This window comes from Chinchilla lanigera, unplaced genomic scaffold (assembly GCF_000276665.1).
Source record: "Chinchilla lanigera isolate Chin_1 unplaced genomic scaffold, ChiLan1.0 scaffold00167, whole genome shotgun sequence".
In the NCBI taxonomy this organism is placed as follows: domain Eukaryota; kingdom Metazoa; phylum Chordata; class Mammalia; order Rodentia; family Chinchillidae; genus Chinchilla; species Chinchilla lanigera.
Window position 1 is genome coordinate 1,247,422 of NW_004955568.1, and position 18,171 is coordinate 1,265,592.

The following is an 18,171-nucleotide window of genomic DNA, read 5'->3' on the forward strand; positions in this document are numbered from 1 at the left end:
TTTTAAATTAGCTATCCTATCTTTTTTAATCTGAGTGTCCACATTAGGATCCAGTAAGACATTAGTTTACCAGGTATGTAGCTGCTAACTGTTGGTGGTATGAGCTAAAAATGTGACTTGTCTCTCCAACTCTTTCTCCTTTTCCCATAAATACAGCCTAAGTAAGAAAAAATTCAAAGAAGTCATTTATGTCTTAAATTAGGGTTGCTATTAACTAAATATATGAATATTCTGCTTATACAGTGTAGTTCTGAAAAACAGAGCAAATGAAATAAAAAGCAGGAACTTGGTTTTCATCCCAGTGCTGCTGCCTGATTCTGTTTTCTCATCTGTGAAGTTTTGCTCTGTTCTTGTTTCATGGAGATGTGAACCAGGCACACTGAGCCGCATCAAGTAAGGTACTGGAAGTATCAGTCAGGTGTATGTTCATAGACAGCTGTTGAGTAATATGTTTGTAAGTTTTTGTATTGTTGCCAATTACTTAACCACCAAAATAAATTTGAACAACTGAAAGAATATTAGACTATTAGAAATATCTAAGAGAACTACAAATATGAGAACTAAATGTTCTTCCCAATCATATAAATATTTGGACAACTGCCACCATTTCACCCAATTTACTTTTTGAGAATGTCTTTCTCTCATTACTGGGACAAAATACCTGACACCCAAAGTTAAAGCGGGGGAAAGATTTATTCAGCTCACAGTTTGTAGATGTTTTAGTCCATAAACCAGCAGATTATGGACTGAACAGCTGGTTCCAAGGCAGTGTGGCTTGGCAGAAGGGCAACAGTTCATGGTGGCAGAAGGCAGCAAAGCAACAAAATGGGACAAGCCTCTTTCTGTCCCTTACGTTGTATCTGGTCTACTGGGATTAGGGCAGTGCCAATCCAATCAGTGGACTGGTCTAATAATCACCCATCCTTAATCGCAGCACCTTTAACCCCAGCATTGCACTACGAATCCATCACACACCCCAGATTTAGCCATCTCTGAAAAACCCTATGACTGCATGAGGCTTTAGAGGGGAACATCTAGACACAAACCATAACAGAGAAGTAGAGAATTGAGGATTGGTATTACTTCTTAGGTTCTTCCTTCCCTACTCTTTGTGATACTGAGGGTTAGTCATCTATTAAAATGGATCTAGTATTTTTTTTTAAATCTATAGATTACTCTCATTCAAAAGTAAATTGAAGGTCTCTTGCTTCTCTTAAAATTTTTTTTCTTTTATGTTATAAATTTGCCTCTCTGGTAGGGTAGAAATGTGTTCAAGTAATAGTCCTCTAATAATATGCTGTAATTCCTAATTTTTCACAATAATAGCCCAGTTTCCTCTTTAAAGTGGGTAAGTTTAAATTGACTTGACTCTCACATTCTACTTATGTGTAAAGTTACAAAAAATCTCATTGGTTGATTTCTAAACTGAGCTGAAGGTAAGATATGAGTAGGTTATCATTGCATTCATTCAAAACACTTCAAGATAGCATGTATCAAAGGGACACAGGAGCCACGATAAAGTGATCCCAATGGCTAAACTGGAAAAATTTGAGCAATTAAATAAACTCATATTGGACTATAACATAAAACATAAAACACCTGAATCCATATTGACATAAATGACTGAATAAATTAATAAATGAGCTGGACAGACAAAACTCCCATGTGGAACTCCAAATAATTTATGTAGATATTCTCCCTTCCAGGAAATGGAACATTAACTATTTCTTAAGTGAGCTGCAGATTAACTTCCTTCTAAAAATTACAGTACGGGAAGCAGGAAAAACAACTCTGCAGCAGAGAAATCTGACAAAGAGTACCTCATCTAGGTGATTAAAAATAACACCACGGCTGGGGATATAGCTCAGCAGCACAGTGCCGGCCTAGCAAGCACGAGGCCCTGAGTTTGATTCCTGGTACCACTAAAAAAAAAGGCAAACAAGATTAACCTCAATAGTGATGTCATGTTAATAGTATGTACCCTTGACATAATATAATCAGGTCACTTTACCTTGGTTATATTCCTCTCCAAAACCACAAGCCAGTCTAACCATGAGAAAAGAACCAGACAGTCTCAATGTGAGGAGTAGTTTACAAAATAACTGACTACCTCAAAACTATTAAGGTCACGAAAAACAAGTCATACAAATTGTCAAGATATGTAAGAGCCTCAGAAGACATGTCATCTAAATGTAATATATTAGACAGAAAAAGAACATTAAGCAAAAGTTAGAGGAATGTTTATTGTTTTATTAGTTGTGACAAATGTACAACATTAAAGTGTTAACAAAAGAGAAATTGGGTACAGGGTATATAGGAACTTGGTACTATTTTTTGCAGCTTTTTATCTTGTGGTAGCCAGGTTTGAACCCAGTGCTTTCACACAGAGCTACATCCATAAGCCTATTAATTAATTAATTAATTAATTGAAATAGGATTTTGCTAAATTGCTAGTTGCCTAGGGTGGGCTCAAATTTGCATATCTCTGGCCCAAAAATTATTTTTTAATAATTTTTTCTTTTGGTTCAGAAATCAAACCAGAACTACAGTCTCATGGAATTTTGTCAGAGGAAGAATAATATTGTTTAGTACCATTCATTTTAATTACCACGTTTCCCTGATTACTCTCAAACTAAATTGATCTAATAGAGCATAATATAACTTAATATAGCAATGTTGTTTCTTTTGCTACATAAGTATAGACTATACCTGGAGAGGTGGTAGCAGGGGTTGTGGGGCTGGAATGGTGATACAAGGTGAAAAGACAATTTCTTATAAGCACTTAGAAAAGTTCTTTCTTATAGCTCAATACATTGAATAACCCCTATTAGCAAGATTTATGGATGTTAAGGGAAAGTACATACATAAATATGGTAATATTACTGTATTTAATACTCTTTGTATCTTGTTACTTTGGCTAATACCAATACAGTATATAAACACCCTTCAGACTGCCTACGTGGAATTTCCCAAAGTGCCACTTTTCACCATTTTAGTCTTATGATGTACTCTTGGTAAATTCTCCACCTGCTCACTGACTAATGCTTACATCATCTTCAAGATTAGTTCAACTGTTACTTCTTCCAGGAATAGCTTCCTGATCTCCAATATGAGCTAAGTGACCTTTGTTTGTGTTCTCATTACACTTACAGTATTCCTCAATTATATGTGATGAATAACCTTATTACACTGTGTACTAACAACAGGGCCTCTTACATGTTTCCCCTTTGAATAAACTCCTTGGAGGCAGATAGGGTCTTCGTGCCTCATGTAGTACCTAGAACACAGTAAGACCCCAGGAAATCAATGATTAATTGAATAAATACATTTGTGTGGAAAGTAAAAACATGATTTATTTGTTTATTTAGACAGGGTTTCGATGTGTAGTCAGGCTGGGCTTGAACTCACTATGTAGCCCAGGCTGGCTTCAAACTCACTGCAATCCTCCTGACTCATTCTCCCTAGTGCTGGGATTATAGGCATGCATCACCATGCCCAGCATGATGAGTTTTTAAAGGATTAAATCAAATAGTGAATACTTTCATAAAAAATGACTAAGGAGATTAAGGAGTGTTTAACATTTTGAAATGTCTGCAAACATGTTCTCCAAAAAATATTGTGGACTTGACCACTGATCTCTGATCTCATTCAATATATCACTAATGTTCATTTACAGTTTGAAACACAAGTGTAAACTATTTCTTCAATCAAAAATAGGATTTAGAAAGTCAGGGTCTTAACACAAAAAATCAGTGTGTATGTCTTCCCTGATCATTATGCTCCTAGACCCTCAACAATTTCTGTTTACTTTCTCAAAACTCCCCAGCTTGTAGTTATTTACAAACCTGTTTACTCTTTTATTTAGTGACTATTGCATTTATTTATTATTAATCCTGCGTACTCCCTTTTTAATGAAGATTCTATTTATTTATTTACTTGTTTGAGACAGTGTCTCACTATGTATTTTAGGCTGGCCTTGGATGCCCTATGTAGCCCATGCTGGCCTTGAGCTCATGTCAATCCTCCTGCCTCAGCATGCCAAATGTTGGGATTACAGGCATGTGCCACACAAATGGAAAGTGAAGATCTTTAGCAACAAGTTCTATACTTCTCTCTATAGCAGTCTCCAAAACCATCTTTTACCTTACCAACTCATTTACTCTGGCCCTCCAATACTAACAGTTCCTTGACTCCATAGGTCGCACTAGCAGTCTGTTCTGCCTTCAGTGCCCAGCCCAACTGTTTAAAACCTATAGACTAACATGGTAATCCAACCCTATGCACAGTCTCAACTCCTCTGTCAACCTCTTCCACACTTCGCTGGCTAAATTTCACCTTTGGTATGTGCCTGCACCAGAATGAGTAAGTATGGTTAGCGAAACCTAACACTACGATTTAGTTGGTCTTAAATTCATAACCACCAAATACAAGAAGGCTTTCTGTGCTATTGCTAGTCAGGCTTCATTTTTCTAGCCAATTCTCTGTCCCACTCCTTTGCTTGTTTTTTAAACCTCCTGTCTGGTCAAACCTCAAATACTTTGTTCCCTCACAGTCAGCTAATCACCTTGCTTCTGTTCTCTCTCTCTCTTTCTCAATTCTGAAAATAGAAGCAGTAGGAACTGCTTCAGAGCCCATTGGGAAAGAAGAAAGAAAAAGGAGTAGGGGAAGGGAAAAGGTAAGGATAACCAAAAGGGAGGTACCCAAGCAGTCTGGAATTTTAAGGGGTGAGCAAAAGGTTGCTGTAAAATATCACCCTTTTCCTGTAAACTGTCTTTGGTTAAGAGTCAGAGAAGAGTTTTAATTAGTGAGTGATGGATGTTAAACTTAAGTGGAGTTTCAACTCCATAGTACAAAAATGAACTTCTCAACAGATAGAGCTGCACACTTCGAAAGGGTAGCTTGTTCCCATCATTATGCCTAACTGGCATACCTTGTAAAAAATATAGTAAACAGTATTTAGGTGCCTTTCATTCTGTCAATGTTTATTAAAAGCTTTCTTTGTGCAAATTGTGAGCAGAATGTGAAAGGGAATTAAGTTTGGACCTGTTCTTTATCATACTTTTCACACTTTCACGTGATCTAGTTAAAATGCAGATTATGCTTCTCTACACGGGGGAAGGACCCTCAGATTCTGCATTTCTAACAAATCTCCAGGTATGAATGAGCTGGTCTGTGTATAACCCGTTGAGCAACGAAGTTTTCAAGTAGGAAGTGGAACATGCACTTAATTCTAATGAAAAGTAAGAATTTGTAAATATCTGAGAAGTTCCACTAATTATCATAAAATCCCTCATTCCTCCAAACCCAGAATTATCTTTGCCTTTTATACCTTTTGGTGTTTTTGTTGTTGCATAGTTTCTTTGAATTTGCTTTTGGTGTCAGTCACTGCATAAGCGAATTTGTAGTCTAGAACAACGTTCTTCTCTTGGGAATGACGTTTCACTAATTTGTCTAGCAGGGTTCCTCTCCAATTCACTCCATTTTGAATTTTCTCCTGGAACGCCATTGAGGGGAATGCTCCTCCCCTTGGGCTCCCCACAGCCCAGAGCTTTAACCTCCAGCACTGACTGCTTCTTCCCTTCCCTGGAGTTGCAAGTCTGTGTTCGCATTCCCGGTAGGAACCACCCCAGGGGCTGCCGCTCCTAACGGCGCTGTCCACACAACGTAGGTGGGCCCCTGAGGCCGCGTCAGGTTCCCGGAGCCTCCGCACCTTCCGGCCCTGCGGAGCCCGCGCCCCGCCGCGGGGCGGTGCCAGACGCGCGCTCGCTCTAAGTCGAGGCTGCGCGCGCCCACCACCGAGGTGGCGGCTAGAGCGGCGGGCGGGCCCAGCAGCGCTCAAGGGCGGGCCCCGCGTCGCGGGCCTTATGTCCAATTTAGGAGGAAACCCGGGTCCTGGCTGCAGGCGCGCCTTCAATTTCAATAACTTTATTGGTGGCCTTGTCTGCGCTCACCCTTCGTGCCCGCGGCTCAGGGAGGGGGAGCGCAGCGTCTCCGGTGAGCAGGGCGCGGGCGGGGGCGCGGGGCTCCGGAGCGCGCGGTTCCTGAGGGGGAGGCGGGAGGCCTGGGGGCTTGTGGCTGCCCCGCAGGCCCCGGGCGAGGGGACCCTGGGGCCCGGCTTCCTGGGCGGGATTCCCTCCGCGTCCCCAGGCGCAGGGGCGGGGCGGGGCGGGCGGGCGTCCCTGACGCGGCTGCTGGGGTGTTTCCCGCGGCAGGTGGCCCCCGACTCCGCTGCAGACATGGGAAACACCACCAGCGACCGGGTGTCCGGGGAGCGCCACGGCGCCAAGGCTGCGCGCTCCGAGGGGGCCGGCGGCCATGCCCCGGGCAAGGAGCACAAGATCATGGTGGGGAGCACCGACGACCCCAGCGTCTTCAGCCTGCCGGACTCCAAGGTAGGCATCTCGGGGCACCCCAGGGCACGGTGGCGGTGCTGCGGCGCCTGGCGTCCTGCTCCGCCTCCCTTCCCGGGATCTTTCTCATTATGCTGAACTGGGTTAGTATTTTCCAGGGACGAATGTGTTGGGTGATAAATTATTCATGCGGTGCTGCCTCAAAATACGACAGAGGAAAAATTCTTGTTTTCCTGGAATTCTGACCAATCTCTGAGCCACATTCTTAGTAGGGCAGGGACGATAAATACTCCCCTGCTACATCTTTGGTTGTCCTGTCACGCACGGGGTCCTGTTCTTGAGGGTCGCTGAATGTGTAGGTTGTAACCCCTGGTGGAAAACTTCCAAGGATAGATTGTCTGAGCTGCCGACCCTCGGTCAGTGTCTCACATTTTCCTTGAGGCGGCTGAAATGGTCCCCGGACCTCTCCTTAAAGGTTCCAAAAGCAGAGATGAGGAACCAAAATGTATCCTACCTGTAGGGTCCTTTCGCTAACTCCTGTGGCGGGAGAAGAATTTTTAGGACTCCTAAGAGGCATGAGGGGATTTGTTAGAATTTTAAAAGTACAGCCTCAGAGAAATAGAGTGCGGGCCTTCAAGAGAGCGGTGCATCAGTCTGGGGCTAGGTATATTTATAGGGACTTTGAGGTGGAAACCGAGGAACCTGTAAATGTATAGAAAGAGCCCATGAAAGGCAATGGTCTTTTGTGGAGGGGTTGATGGCCCATTCGCAGGTGACAGCATCTTCAGTGATGGGGAAAGAAATCATTTTGTAAGTAAAAAAATAATGGCAGAGGTCCATTTGCAAGTAAAAAGGAATGGCCAAAGCCCTTTTGCAAGTAAAAGGAATGGCCCGTGCTTTTGTGTCTTTAAGAACTTTAAGTGGTTTTTTTTTTTTTTAGACTGGATTTGTGCTCTCAACCTGCAGTTTTTATTAAAAGTACAATTTAAAAATGACTTTCTTTGTCACCTTTTTACCTTCCTTTTTTTAAATCCTACCTCAAAATGAATTTCTTTTTCCTGAAAAGTTCTATGTATTTGTATCATTTCTGCTCTTCTAGGAGCTCTGCACTTTCGATCCTCTTTCCCTTTGGCGTGGCTGTGAGCAGCCACCACTTGCTTATTTGAATACTTTTCCTTAGTCTTGGGGATCAATAAAAGGCATTATTTGGTGACTGCTCAATTTTCATCCCATACTTTGTAGTTGTGGTGGTTGAGGCTGTGCCACTTTCACTCCCAGCTGCTCCTAAGTAGTGATTCCAGATTTCTCCTCTCCTCATTAGGACTTCAAAATGTTGCCTGGGGCTAAAAATGACAACCCATAGCTGTCTTTTGAAGGCTTTAGTTTCAATTCTAACACCTTTCAGGAAGAGGAAATTTTTGTTACCCCCATAAAAGACAGGTGGAGCTGACAGCAGTGTGATTATCTTTGTAGCATTTGTAATCATTTTTAGAACTGTCAACATTAAATACATTTAATTCCTTCAAGTAATCTGTCGTAAGTGGAATAGGAAAATGGAGGAATTGAGGAGGTGGAGATATTTGAATTTTCATATTTCATCATTTTCCACTGAACTGGGGCTTCAGAGGATAAATGGAGTTCAATTTACCACATTGGTAGCCCATGAAATTTGGATTTTATGGTTTATTTTCTTGGATCCTAAGTGAGAGTGTCATCACAGAGGGAGTAGTGACAGTGGTTGAAAGGACATTTCTAGGGGTTTCTTCTCCACTGCTTTCGTTCCTCTCCCCCTTGAAGACTTCTTCATCTTTTGGGCTGATTACACAGCCACCTGAATTTACTTCAAGGCTTTCTCAGGATGATAGGCTTCATTGTGTTTTTTACCCTTTTCCTACATTGATGACTCAGGATTTAGGTACAGTGTACTTATCCAAATGTGACAGCAGTGATTGGTGTCCTGAAAGGAGTAAGGTTATTCTATGGGAATTGGGGTCTATAGGGACATATAGACCCCAATCTTTTAAGGTAGACCTTAAAAGATGATGAACAATGGGACCTATGCCCACAGGATGGATCATTCCTTTTTTCTTCATCTCTGTCTTACCATTAGTAAAATAAGGAAATTGGTTCAAATAATTCCTAAGGTGTCATACAAATCTTAAATTTTATAGTTCTTAATCTACCTTCTTCCCTCCTCTAAACATCTTCAAACTATAATTTTAACTGTCCTTTTGCCTCTTTTCCTGGTGCTTTTGCTGACTTTAACTTGGAGTAAACAAGCTTTCTGTTAGTCAGCTGTGTTCATTCCTACCAGAGAAATGTCATGTCGTAAGTGGAAGGCATTGCTCCAAGGCTAGGCGTATTAATAGTTCATAGCTTTCAAATTCTAAACTGAAAATCCTGTCTTAAAAGTAATTGATGGAAACGGTGGTAGTTGTTTTGAGTGCTAGCCTTTTTTCAATACACTAATTCAGTGGCTCTCAATATTGTTTGTGCATTGGAATCACTCAAGATTTGTTTTAATACTTTATAGAAAATGTGAAACATTTACAAAGAAGGGAGAACAATATAGTGAACTCTGTATACCTGTCACCCAGTTGAACCAGTGATCAAATCATGAATGAATACATGTCATCTGTTCCTCAGCCCATTGTCCCCCAACCAATCTTTTGAAAAAAATTCCAGATATTATAACAGATATTATCTGTAACATTTTAGGGTAGACCTTAAAAGATGAGAATTTTGTTTTAACACAATCACATTATTGTCTGGAAAGCTTTTTATTTCCAGATGCTATGTCTGAATCAGAATATTAAAGTTATCTTAGGCATATGTCCCTATAATTCTGGTGCAGCCAGTCAGCCAGAGTACACTGCTTTGACAATATGAAGACCGAGTTTTTCTGTTAAGCCAGTTCCTTGTAAAGGTCCCTTAAATATTTTTTCTCCATTTACTTTGGTGTATGCTTTTACTTTTTCATACAGTAGCTTTGAGGAATATTGAGAGACAATATAGAGAGTAGATTTTTCCATTTTGGGAAAAAGAAACCCAAATAAATAATCGAGTTTTTTTTTTTTTCTTTTAATGCACATGATTTTATTGGTTAATATTTTGATTTAATATTGTATACTCTTATTTACCTATTTACGAGTCACTTAAGCTGTCTGAAGTATGGCAGGGATTAGCAAACTTTTCTATCCAAGCCTGATAATAAATATTTTAGACTTTGTGTCTCCTGCAGTCTACTACTCCTATTCAGTTCTATAAAAACAGCTGTAGATTATAGGTAAATAAGTGAGCATAGCTGTTTTCCAATAAAAACTTTATGAAAATATCTAATTCACTGCCTATAGTTTGCCAGTTCTTAGTCTTAAAGGATGATAATGAAAAAAAACTAAACAGTTGATTTTTTCAGAATCCTGCAGATATCATTTGTGATGGAACTGCTTTGCTTAAAGGAAGCTATATTTTTAATCTTGCTCAAGGCTGCAAAAATTTGCATCCTTACTCCAGAAATACCTAGTATAAACATGGCATTACTGAGCATCTAAAATTTTGTAACTCTTCTCCAAATCAATTCTTTGATTTTTAATTTTAATTAATGTTTTGCAGGGCTGGGGATTAAACCCTGGCCTCCAGCACATGAGGCAAGTAGACTACACCTGAGCTGCATCCTGAGTCCTTGGATTTTTAATTTTTAACTTCCCTTCTTTGTGTAGCCTATGGAATTTATGAGTTATTTAGGAATTTTAATATCTATAACCTTCATTACAACCAATAATTGAAAGCTGCTTATATTTGCCTGTAAAAATACATATCTGACTAGTAAATGGAAAGGTATCTCCTATTCCCACATAGGCAGAACCAATATTGTGGAATGGCCTTATTACCAAAACTGCTATGTAGACTTAATGCAGTGTCAATCAGAATACAGTAGTATTCTTTACAGAACTAGAAAAAAAATTCTAAAATTTATGTGGAACCAGAAGAGACTCAAAATAGCAAAAGCAATCCTGGGCACCAAGAGCAAAAAGCAGGAGGCATCACCATCCTGGATTTCAAGGTATGTTACAAAACTAAAGTGATTAAAAACAGCATAATAAGCCAGGTTTGGTGGCACATGCCTGTAATTCCATCTTTCTGGAGGCTAAAGCAGGAGGATTGTTGTGAGTTTGAGGCCAGGCTGGGCTATATAGTGAATTCAAGGTCAGCCTGAACTGCATAGTGAGACCCAGTCTCAAACCGAAGACAGGGGCTGTGGATATAGCTCAGCAGCACAGTGCCTGCCTGGCAAACATGAGGTTGTGAGTTCTATTGTTAGTATCAAAAAAAAAAAAAAAAAAAAAAATCAAACCAAAGGAAAAAAAAAAGACTCAGCAAGTCACAAAGTGGGGTGATGCTGTTCCCTATACAACCCCATGGAGCACAGTATTCAGCAATGCGGAGAACTCTTGCAGCGTCTGTAGACACAGCAGTCCACTTAAAATGAACCAGAGGCGGGGACAAGCAGTTCCAAAGGACAGAAAGCATGGGTGCAGATGAACAATGGGACCTATGCCCACAGGATGGTGTCTTATCGGTGGACTGGATGTTGTTAGACTTTTTTCTTTTTCCTTTTTGAGGTTGTGACTTTTTCCTTTAAGTATGGGTGGTGGCAAGGGCTGGACATACCACCCTTGGTCACTGGAAGGAGAGATGTATGAATAAGGATGTCCAGCAGCAGGCCTGACATGCATGGGAGCCGGCTGTGCTGCATCAGTAGACGTGAGGTTTCCGGCTGTGCGGCAGCCTGAGGGTGGTATGGCTTCCACGTAAGGAACATGGGAATCTGCCTCTGCCCTTGAACTTGACCCTTCATGCTCTTGCAAATGAGCGAGGGCCCCCAAGAGCTTTGTTTGAGTGAGTTCTACCCCTGGAGCCCATCAAAGCTTATTCTTGGGGGTGTTCTGCTACATGGGGGCCACCAGTGATGTCTGAATACACTGTACCGTGTCACAGCTGGGTTGAGGGTGCCACCGTCGACCCAGGTAGTGACCGAGGGACTGCCCACTTGCGCAGAGCACAGCATGGCCCTGTGAGCTGGTGGCCCTGCGACCCAGCAACCCAGCTACCCATCTCCAGGCACTAGCCAGGCCCAGGCTGTGGAGTCATCAGCTACAGATACAGACAGGAGCAGCATCAGAAGTGAAAAATGAGATATCAAAGCACATTGTTTCATTCACAGTAAAAATCAGCAGAGGTTAACTTCAACATTTTCATGAAAAATGACTGTTTTCTGAAACAACAAAATAATTGGGTGAGGAGTGAAGAATTTTGCGCATTTGTCGACCTCCTGGCTCCCTGGTATGACAGAGGATAGGAACATTCTCCCCTCAGCCTGCGCTCTGCTGCTGGGATGTGCTGTCCCAATAGAAGCCTGAGGACATCTGGGCTGCCTAGCAGTGTCTCAGGAAGGAGGCAGATGTCAAGTCCTCCACACCATGAGAGAGCCTCCTGTGTCCTGCACCAGTGCACATGGTGGCAACCTCAGAAAGCACAGTGATGCAGCCCCTCTGTCATTCTGAGTCATGGTCTGTTGTGCACTGTGGAAGCAGCCTTTCTCAGGAGACTGTGCAACTTAGAAACAGACATTGATCTGGGGATGGAGTGTGGCTCAGTGTGGAGTGTGTGCTTAGTGTGTGCTTAGCATGCACATCCCCATCGAGAACTGGGTAGATGGATTCCAAACATCAGGCTTCCCAGGTGGGTGAAAGAAAATGCTGCTGTTCCAAGTCCTGAGCCCTGTATGTGCTCAGTTCTGAGAGGATCCCAGGATGGGGCCCTGGCTCCCTGTGCTGCACTCTCAGAAACGCTGCATTAGGCCGCTCTGGAGACTCGGCAACATTGAACACTGACTGCAGGAGTGCTGAAATGAAGACTAGTGAGCTGCAGGAGGCAGGGGTACAGCTGGAGAGTGGACACCTGCGGAGCTTCAGTTTTGCTCTGGGTCTCGTTTTCACATTTGCATAGACTTGATGAACTGTGTGTTCCGTGAGGGTGTGTAGTGTAGTATAGTGTGTATGATACCTCACAACTTTCCTGACAAAACAGAATGGCAAGTGACAGAGCACAGAGCCTGTGGCACCGCCATCTAAACCTGCAAGGAGACTAGTGTAGCTGGAAGATGGTCTGGTATCCACACTGTCTCTTAGGAGCCGACCCTGGACTGAGAACAGTGTGGGCGCGGGAACAACCACTGTCTTAAGACATTGGGTCCCTGTCCTGGGACCTATGGACACTTGCTCCCTGGGGACGGGGATGTTGCAGGGGACCAGGTGGGCATGCTGGTGACCTAGGCCGGGGCAGCATCGTCCTGGCCCCAAGGACCGGGTGCAGAGCAGAGGATGAGGGGACGCACTGCTTCTCAGGGACCTAGGGTATAGATGCAGGTGGCTTCAAGCCATTCTACCTTGGCAGTTTATTATGGCAGCAAGAGGGCTCTGGTGCTGTGGAAGGGGTTTGCACTGTCAGTGTGACACTTGGTGATGGGGCTGAGTGACAACGAGCCCTGGGCTGGGATTAGGGTCCCGTTCAGGGGTGGGGACAGCTGAACACGGGGTGGCAGCGCCCTCCATGTGGGAGCTGGGCGTGTGTCTTGACCTCAGTGGAGTGTAGGCCGGGGTCCGCCCTTTGCTGGAAGGAGTGCAGGGCCCCAGGATACTGCCTGCCTGGAACCTTGGACTCCAACCCCCTTCTCAGGACGGGCTGGGTGCCTGGCTGCGGAACCACACCCGGCCACCCAGTGTCACCCTTGCCAGGTCGGAGTGTGAGCTGCGGTGGGGAAGTCAGCATGTGATACACCGGGTCCCTCTGCACTAGCCGGTGGGTGCCTGCTGCCAGACCAAGGGCTTAGGTAGTCACTGGGGCTTCACAGGTTGGGTGGAGCATGCAGGAAGGAGCTGCCACAGGGGAGGGAGAAAAGCCCTGTGATCTGTCCTCATCTGTCCGTCCATCCGTCCATGAGGTGAGGTCCCTGGTCTCCGGAGCAGCAGGGTCTCTGCATGGGGCTTGCACCTTGCATAGGGACAGGATGTGGGGCTGCGCACGGAGGCACTGGGACCTTTGGGACAATCTGCATTTCATCCTCTGATGCTGTCCTTGAGCTGACTTGGGCTGTGGCCTCTGGGAGGCTTGTGGTGTAGGCCCTTGAGGCAGCCTTTGTCTGCAGTGCTGTGGCCAGACGCTGCTGCCTTGTGGTATCTGGAGGAGACAGACAGAGGAAAGCGAGGCTCCCAGCTACTGGCTGGTCCAAGGGTCCGCAGATGGATTCTGCACACAAACAGGGTCTGGTGCCCCCGGGGGTCACCCAGCAGCCCTTTGGCTATAAGAAACGAGGCCACCAGGACAGGGGCCACACTGCCCACCCATAAGGCCCACGGCCCTGACATTCTCTGTCCTTACGCTGCTTGTGAAATGGACGTAGTACAGAATGGACTGCGTGACATTCACTTGGAGAGGCTGACCTTGTCCCCAGTATCCAGGTGGTCTTGGGGAACCTAGGAGCTGCCCCTAGGCACCTGAGTCAGAAGCACCTCCAGGCACCACACAGTGGGCCTGAGGTCTAGGCACACCTGTAGTCTCAGCACTGTGAGAGGCTGAAGCAGTAGGATCACAATTGGGAGCTGAGCCTGGGCAACTTAATGACTTGGCAAGACCCAATGTCAAAATAAAAAATAAACATAAGCTGGGTAACAGGTTAATAATATCCCTTAGTTACTGCGGGCTGATTAGGTCCACAATCTCCCGAATGAGTATACAGCGAAGGCTAAATAAAGAGGTGAATGGAATGATTTCAGGGTTCCAGGAGGATCAAAGCCTTCTCACAGGATTTGAGATTCTCTCGGGGCTAAGACCAAGACGTTCTCTGGGGGGCCATATCTATTTGGTTATCAGAAGAAGGGAGGGGAGTATGCAAGAAGAGGGAAATTATTAATGACTTCTCCAAGTAAGGTACTAAATTAATCCTTAATAAGGATTAAGTTAATCCACCCAGCAGTGAGATGCCTGAGGCTATAGTCTTTATCTAGTTGAGGTTGGATCCAGGTGTTCTGGACTATGGTGTTGTCTTATCCTTTGAGGCTTTCTGGCTTCATCTGCGTTACAGGCTTTAGTAGAGATTAATGACTCACCAAGATTCACATACTATGAGTCTTTCACCCACTTCAAGACCAGGGGTCTAGGCTTTGGACAGATTCATAAGTAATCATAAAAAGCCAATTGGTTAATTTAAGTCCAGCAAGGGGCTGCTTCATAGTGGACTCCATCAGCTGGGGATGTAGCTCAAGGTGAAGAACCTGAGTTGAAATCCCCACTACCAAAAACCAAACAAACAAAAAAACCTAGCATAGTACTGACACAAAACCAAACGTGGATGAATGAAACAGAGTACAGGAAACAAACATTCAGCCATCTGATCTTTGACAGAGGAGCCAAAAACATACACTGGAGAAAATATAGCCTCTTTAACAAATGGTTTTGGGGAAACTGGTTATCCACATGCAGGAGAATAAGTCTAGAGCCATATCTCTCACCCTGTATTAAAATGGATCAGAAAACTAGATATTAAAACAATCTTTTGGAAGGTAGATTTATTTTATTTTATGTTTTGGTCTTTTTGAGACAGGGTCTCACTGTGCAGTTCAGGCTGGCCTTGAGCTTACTTTGTAGCCCAGGCTGGCCTCGAACTCACAGTGATCCTCCTGCCTCAGCCTCCCAAGTGCTAGGATTACAGGTGTGCACCACCACGCTGGGCCTGGAAGGTAGATATTATGGCTTGTGTCTACATGTCTCTCCAGAGCCTCATGCAATCATAGGTGGGGCTTTTCAAAAGTGCCTTGTATCTAGAGTATGTGATGCTGGAATTAATTCAGGGTGCAATGCTAGGCTCAAGGGCACTAGGATTAAGGGTATAAGTCAACCTGAATAACTTAGATAAGATAAAAGGGACAGAAAGTCGTTAAGGTCCCTTGGATTTTTGCTATCTTCTGCCCTGTGTTAACTGTTTCTCCTCTGCAGTGCCCCTCTGCCATACCAACCTGGCTTGGAGCCAGCTGATTATTGACTGAAACCTCTACAAACTGAGGTAAATAAGCCTTTCCTCCTTTAACTCTGGGTATTGGGTATTTTGTCTCAGCAATGAGAAAAGTAATTAAGACAGCAGAATGGGTAAAACTCTTAAAGACATAGGCATAGGTAAGAACTTTGTGAACAGAATACCAAGAATCAACAAATGGTAAATTTTTTTTTTTTTTTTTTGGTACCGGGAATCAAACTCATGACCTCAGGCTTGCCAGGCAAGCGCTTATGCCACTGAGCTATATCCCCAGCTCCAACAAATGGGATTAGAGTGGTTCATAAACTTAATTTGTTCCACAGTTTTGGGGAAGATGGCTGCAATTGTTTGTCACCCAAAGCAGAGTTTGTGAAAGGAAGCAAAATTCTGCCAAACATTTCTGTTAGTGAATCAAGTTGTTCACACAAAGAAGTGTTCCTGAACTGAACCACCACTGTGTATCAAATTAAAAAGCACAGCAAAGTAAAAAAATCAACAGAGTGAAGAGACAACCTACAAAATGGGAAAATAGTTTACAAGCTACTTCTCAGAAGAGGACTAATATCTCAAAATGTAAATAACTCAAAAAAATGAAAGACCCCTTGCCAAAGTGAAAAGACCCAATCAGAAAATGGACAATGAAAGGGATGGTTTTCTAATGATACAGTGCCAGTAAATATGTGAAAAAATGTTCAGCATTTTAGCCAGTAAAGAAATGCAACTCAGAACAACACTGAAATTTCCATCTTACTCCAGAAAAAAAACTATCATCACAGACTCAAAACCAAAGAAGTACTGGCCAGGAACCCTTCTAAATTTTGGTGGCAGTAAAAACTAGTACAGTCACAATCCCTGACTTGAAGTTATACTACAAAGCTGCTTTGATAAAATCAGCATGGTAAAACCGGGCATGGTGGCGCATACCTATAATCCTAGTGCTCGGGAGACTGAGTCAAGAGGATCATTGTGAGTTCAAGACCAGCCTGGGCTACAAAGTGAGCTCAAGGCCAGCCTGAACTACATAGCAAGAGCCTGTCTTAAAAAGACAAAAAAAAAAAAAAAAAAAATCAGCATGGTACTGGTACAGAAACAGACCTGAGGATCAGTGGAACAGATTGAAGGTGCAGGCACAGCTACAAACACACTCAGCCACCTTATCTTTGACAAAGGGCCCAAACACATTCACCGGTTAAAAAAAAAAAGCCTCTTTAATAAGTGATGCAGGAAAAACTGGCTTTCCACATGCAGAAGACTAAAACTAGACTCAGTTCTATCACCTTGCACTAAGTCAGAATGGATCAAGAGCTAAATATTAAAACATAAACACTAAATCTGCTGAAAGAGAAAATAGAAATCTTGAAAACATAGAGGTAGGCAGAGAGTTCATGAACAAAACCCAAACTGCACGGGAAGTACTTCAAAGAATCAACATCTGGGATCTCACTGAAGTTTTTGCACATCAAATCACTAACCAGGTGAGAAGGAAACCTATGAATAGGTAAAAAATTTTAGCCAACTGTTCCTCAGACAAAGGATTTCTATCTAGAACATATAAAGAAAGTTTAAATATCAGGCCCCCAAAATTCAAAGACCCAATCCCAAAATGGGCATCTCAGATGCTCTTTTTGGGATTGGGTCTTTGAAATACACACTTCTCAGATGAAGAAATACAAATGGCAATAAATGTATGAAAAAATATTTGGTGTCATTGGTCATTCAAGAAATGCAAATTAAAACAACACTGAATTTCATCTTACCCTGGAAAGATTGGCTGTCATCAAGAAATCAACCAATAACAAATGCTGGCGAGGTTGTGGGGAAAAAGGAACTCTTCTGCACTGTTGGTGGCAGCGTAGACTGGTGCAACCACTGTGGAAATTAGTGTGGAGATTCCTCAATTAACTAGGATTAGAGGTCCCGCTTAACCCAGGTATTCCCTTTTGGGGTATTTTTCCAGAAAAACTGAAAACATCATACTACAGTGATATATGTGCATCCATGTTTATAGCAGTGCAATTTGTCATAGCTAAATCTTGGAAACAACCCAAATGCCCATCAATTGAGGAATGGATAAAAAAGTAGGGTATTTTTCTACAATGGAATATTGCTCAGCTATAAAAAAGATAAACTTGAGGCTTTTATAGGTAAATGAATGCAACTAGAGACCATACTCATAGGTGAAATGAATCAGACCCACATGTATAAACATTGTATTGTCTCCTAGTGTTAGAATCTGAAAGGTACAATAGATATTATGAAAGGGAAAGAAATTGCTCAAAGGGAGGGAACAACTGGGATGAGGGGAAGGAGAACAGAAAAAAGGAAGGAAGGGAAAAAAAAAAATATATATATATATATATATATATACGAGGACAGCTGGGATAATTGTACTGCTGATGTCTAATGGTCTATTGAAACAAACAGTTAATGCTTAAATTTTTTTAACCAATTTGGCATGCTTATATCTGGTAGTCTGAACAACTAATTTGAAGACAATAATATGCAATGTAACAACCATTGGTGAATTCCTACCGTCTTGTTCAGTGAAGTTCTTTTTCATTTCTAATTTTATTATTTTTTATTCACTTTAATTGTTCGATCAATCTTGCATTCTCACATCTAGTAATCTGAACTTCATTAAAGATAACAATATGTAATATAACAACCATTGTTAATTCCTGTCATCTTGTTTTGAAATTGTGTATTGTTTTATTGTTTTGTGTTGTTTTG

At 42.7% G+C, this 18,171-nt stretch overlaps 2 protein-coding genes across 2 annotated transcripts in view; one reads left to right on the forward strand and one right to left on the reverse strand.

The window, feature by feature from the left end:
• Positions 1-28: 28 nt before the first annotated feature.
• LOC102022435 (translation initiation factor IF-2-like) lies at positions 29-6,238 on the reverse strand. The gene is made up of 3 exons (XM_013509329.1): positions 5,952-6,238; positions 5,330-5,861; positions 29-436 (listed from the first exon to the last, which is right to left on the reverse strand). Exons 1-3 carry the CDS (start codon positions 6,236-6,238, stop codon positions 356-358), a joined length of 900 nt encoding a protein of 299 aa, XP_013364783.1. The 3' UTR covers positions 29-355.
• Positions 5,910-18,171, forward strand: part of Prkab2 (protein kinase, AMP-activated, beta 2 non-catalytic subunit) — a 26,431-nt gene continuing 14,169 nt past the window's right edge. Inside the window, exons 1-2 of the mRNA XM_005413470.2 lie at positions 5,910-5,994; positions 6,213-6,392. Coding sequence (XP_005413527.1) covers positions 6,237-6,392 — 156 coding nt within the window. The 5' untranslated portion in view covers positions 5,910-5,994; positions 6,213-6,236. The remainder of the gene's footprint in view (positions 5,995-6,212; positions 6,393-18,171) is intronic.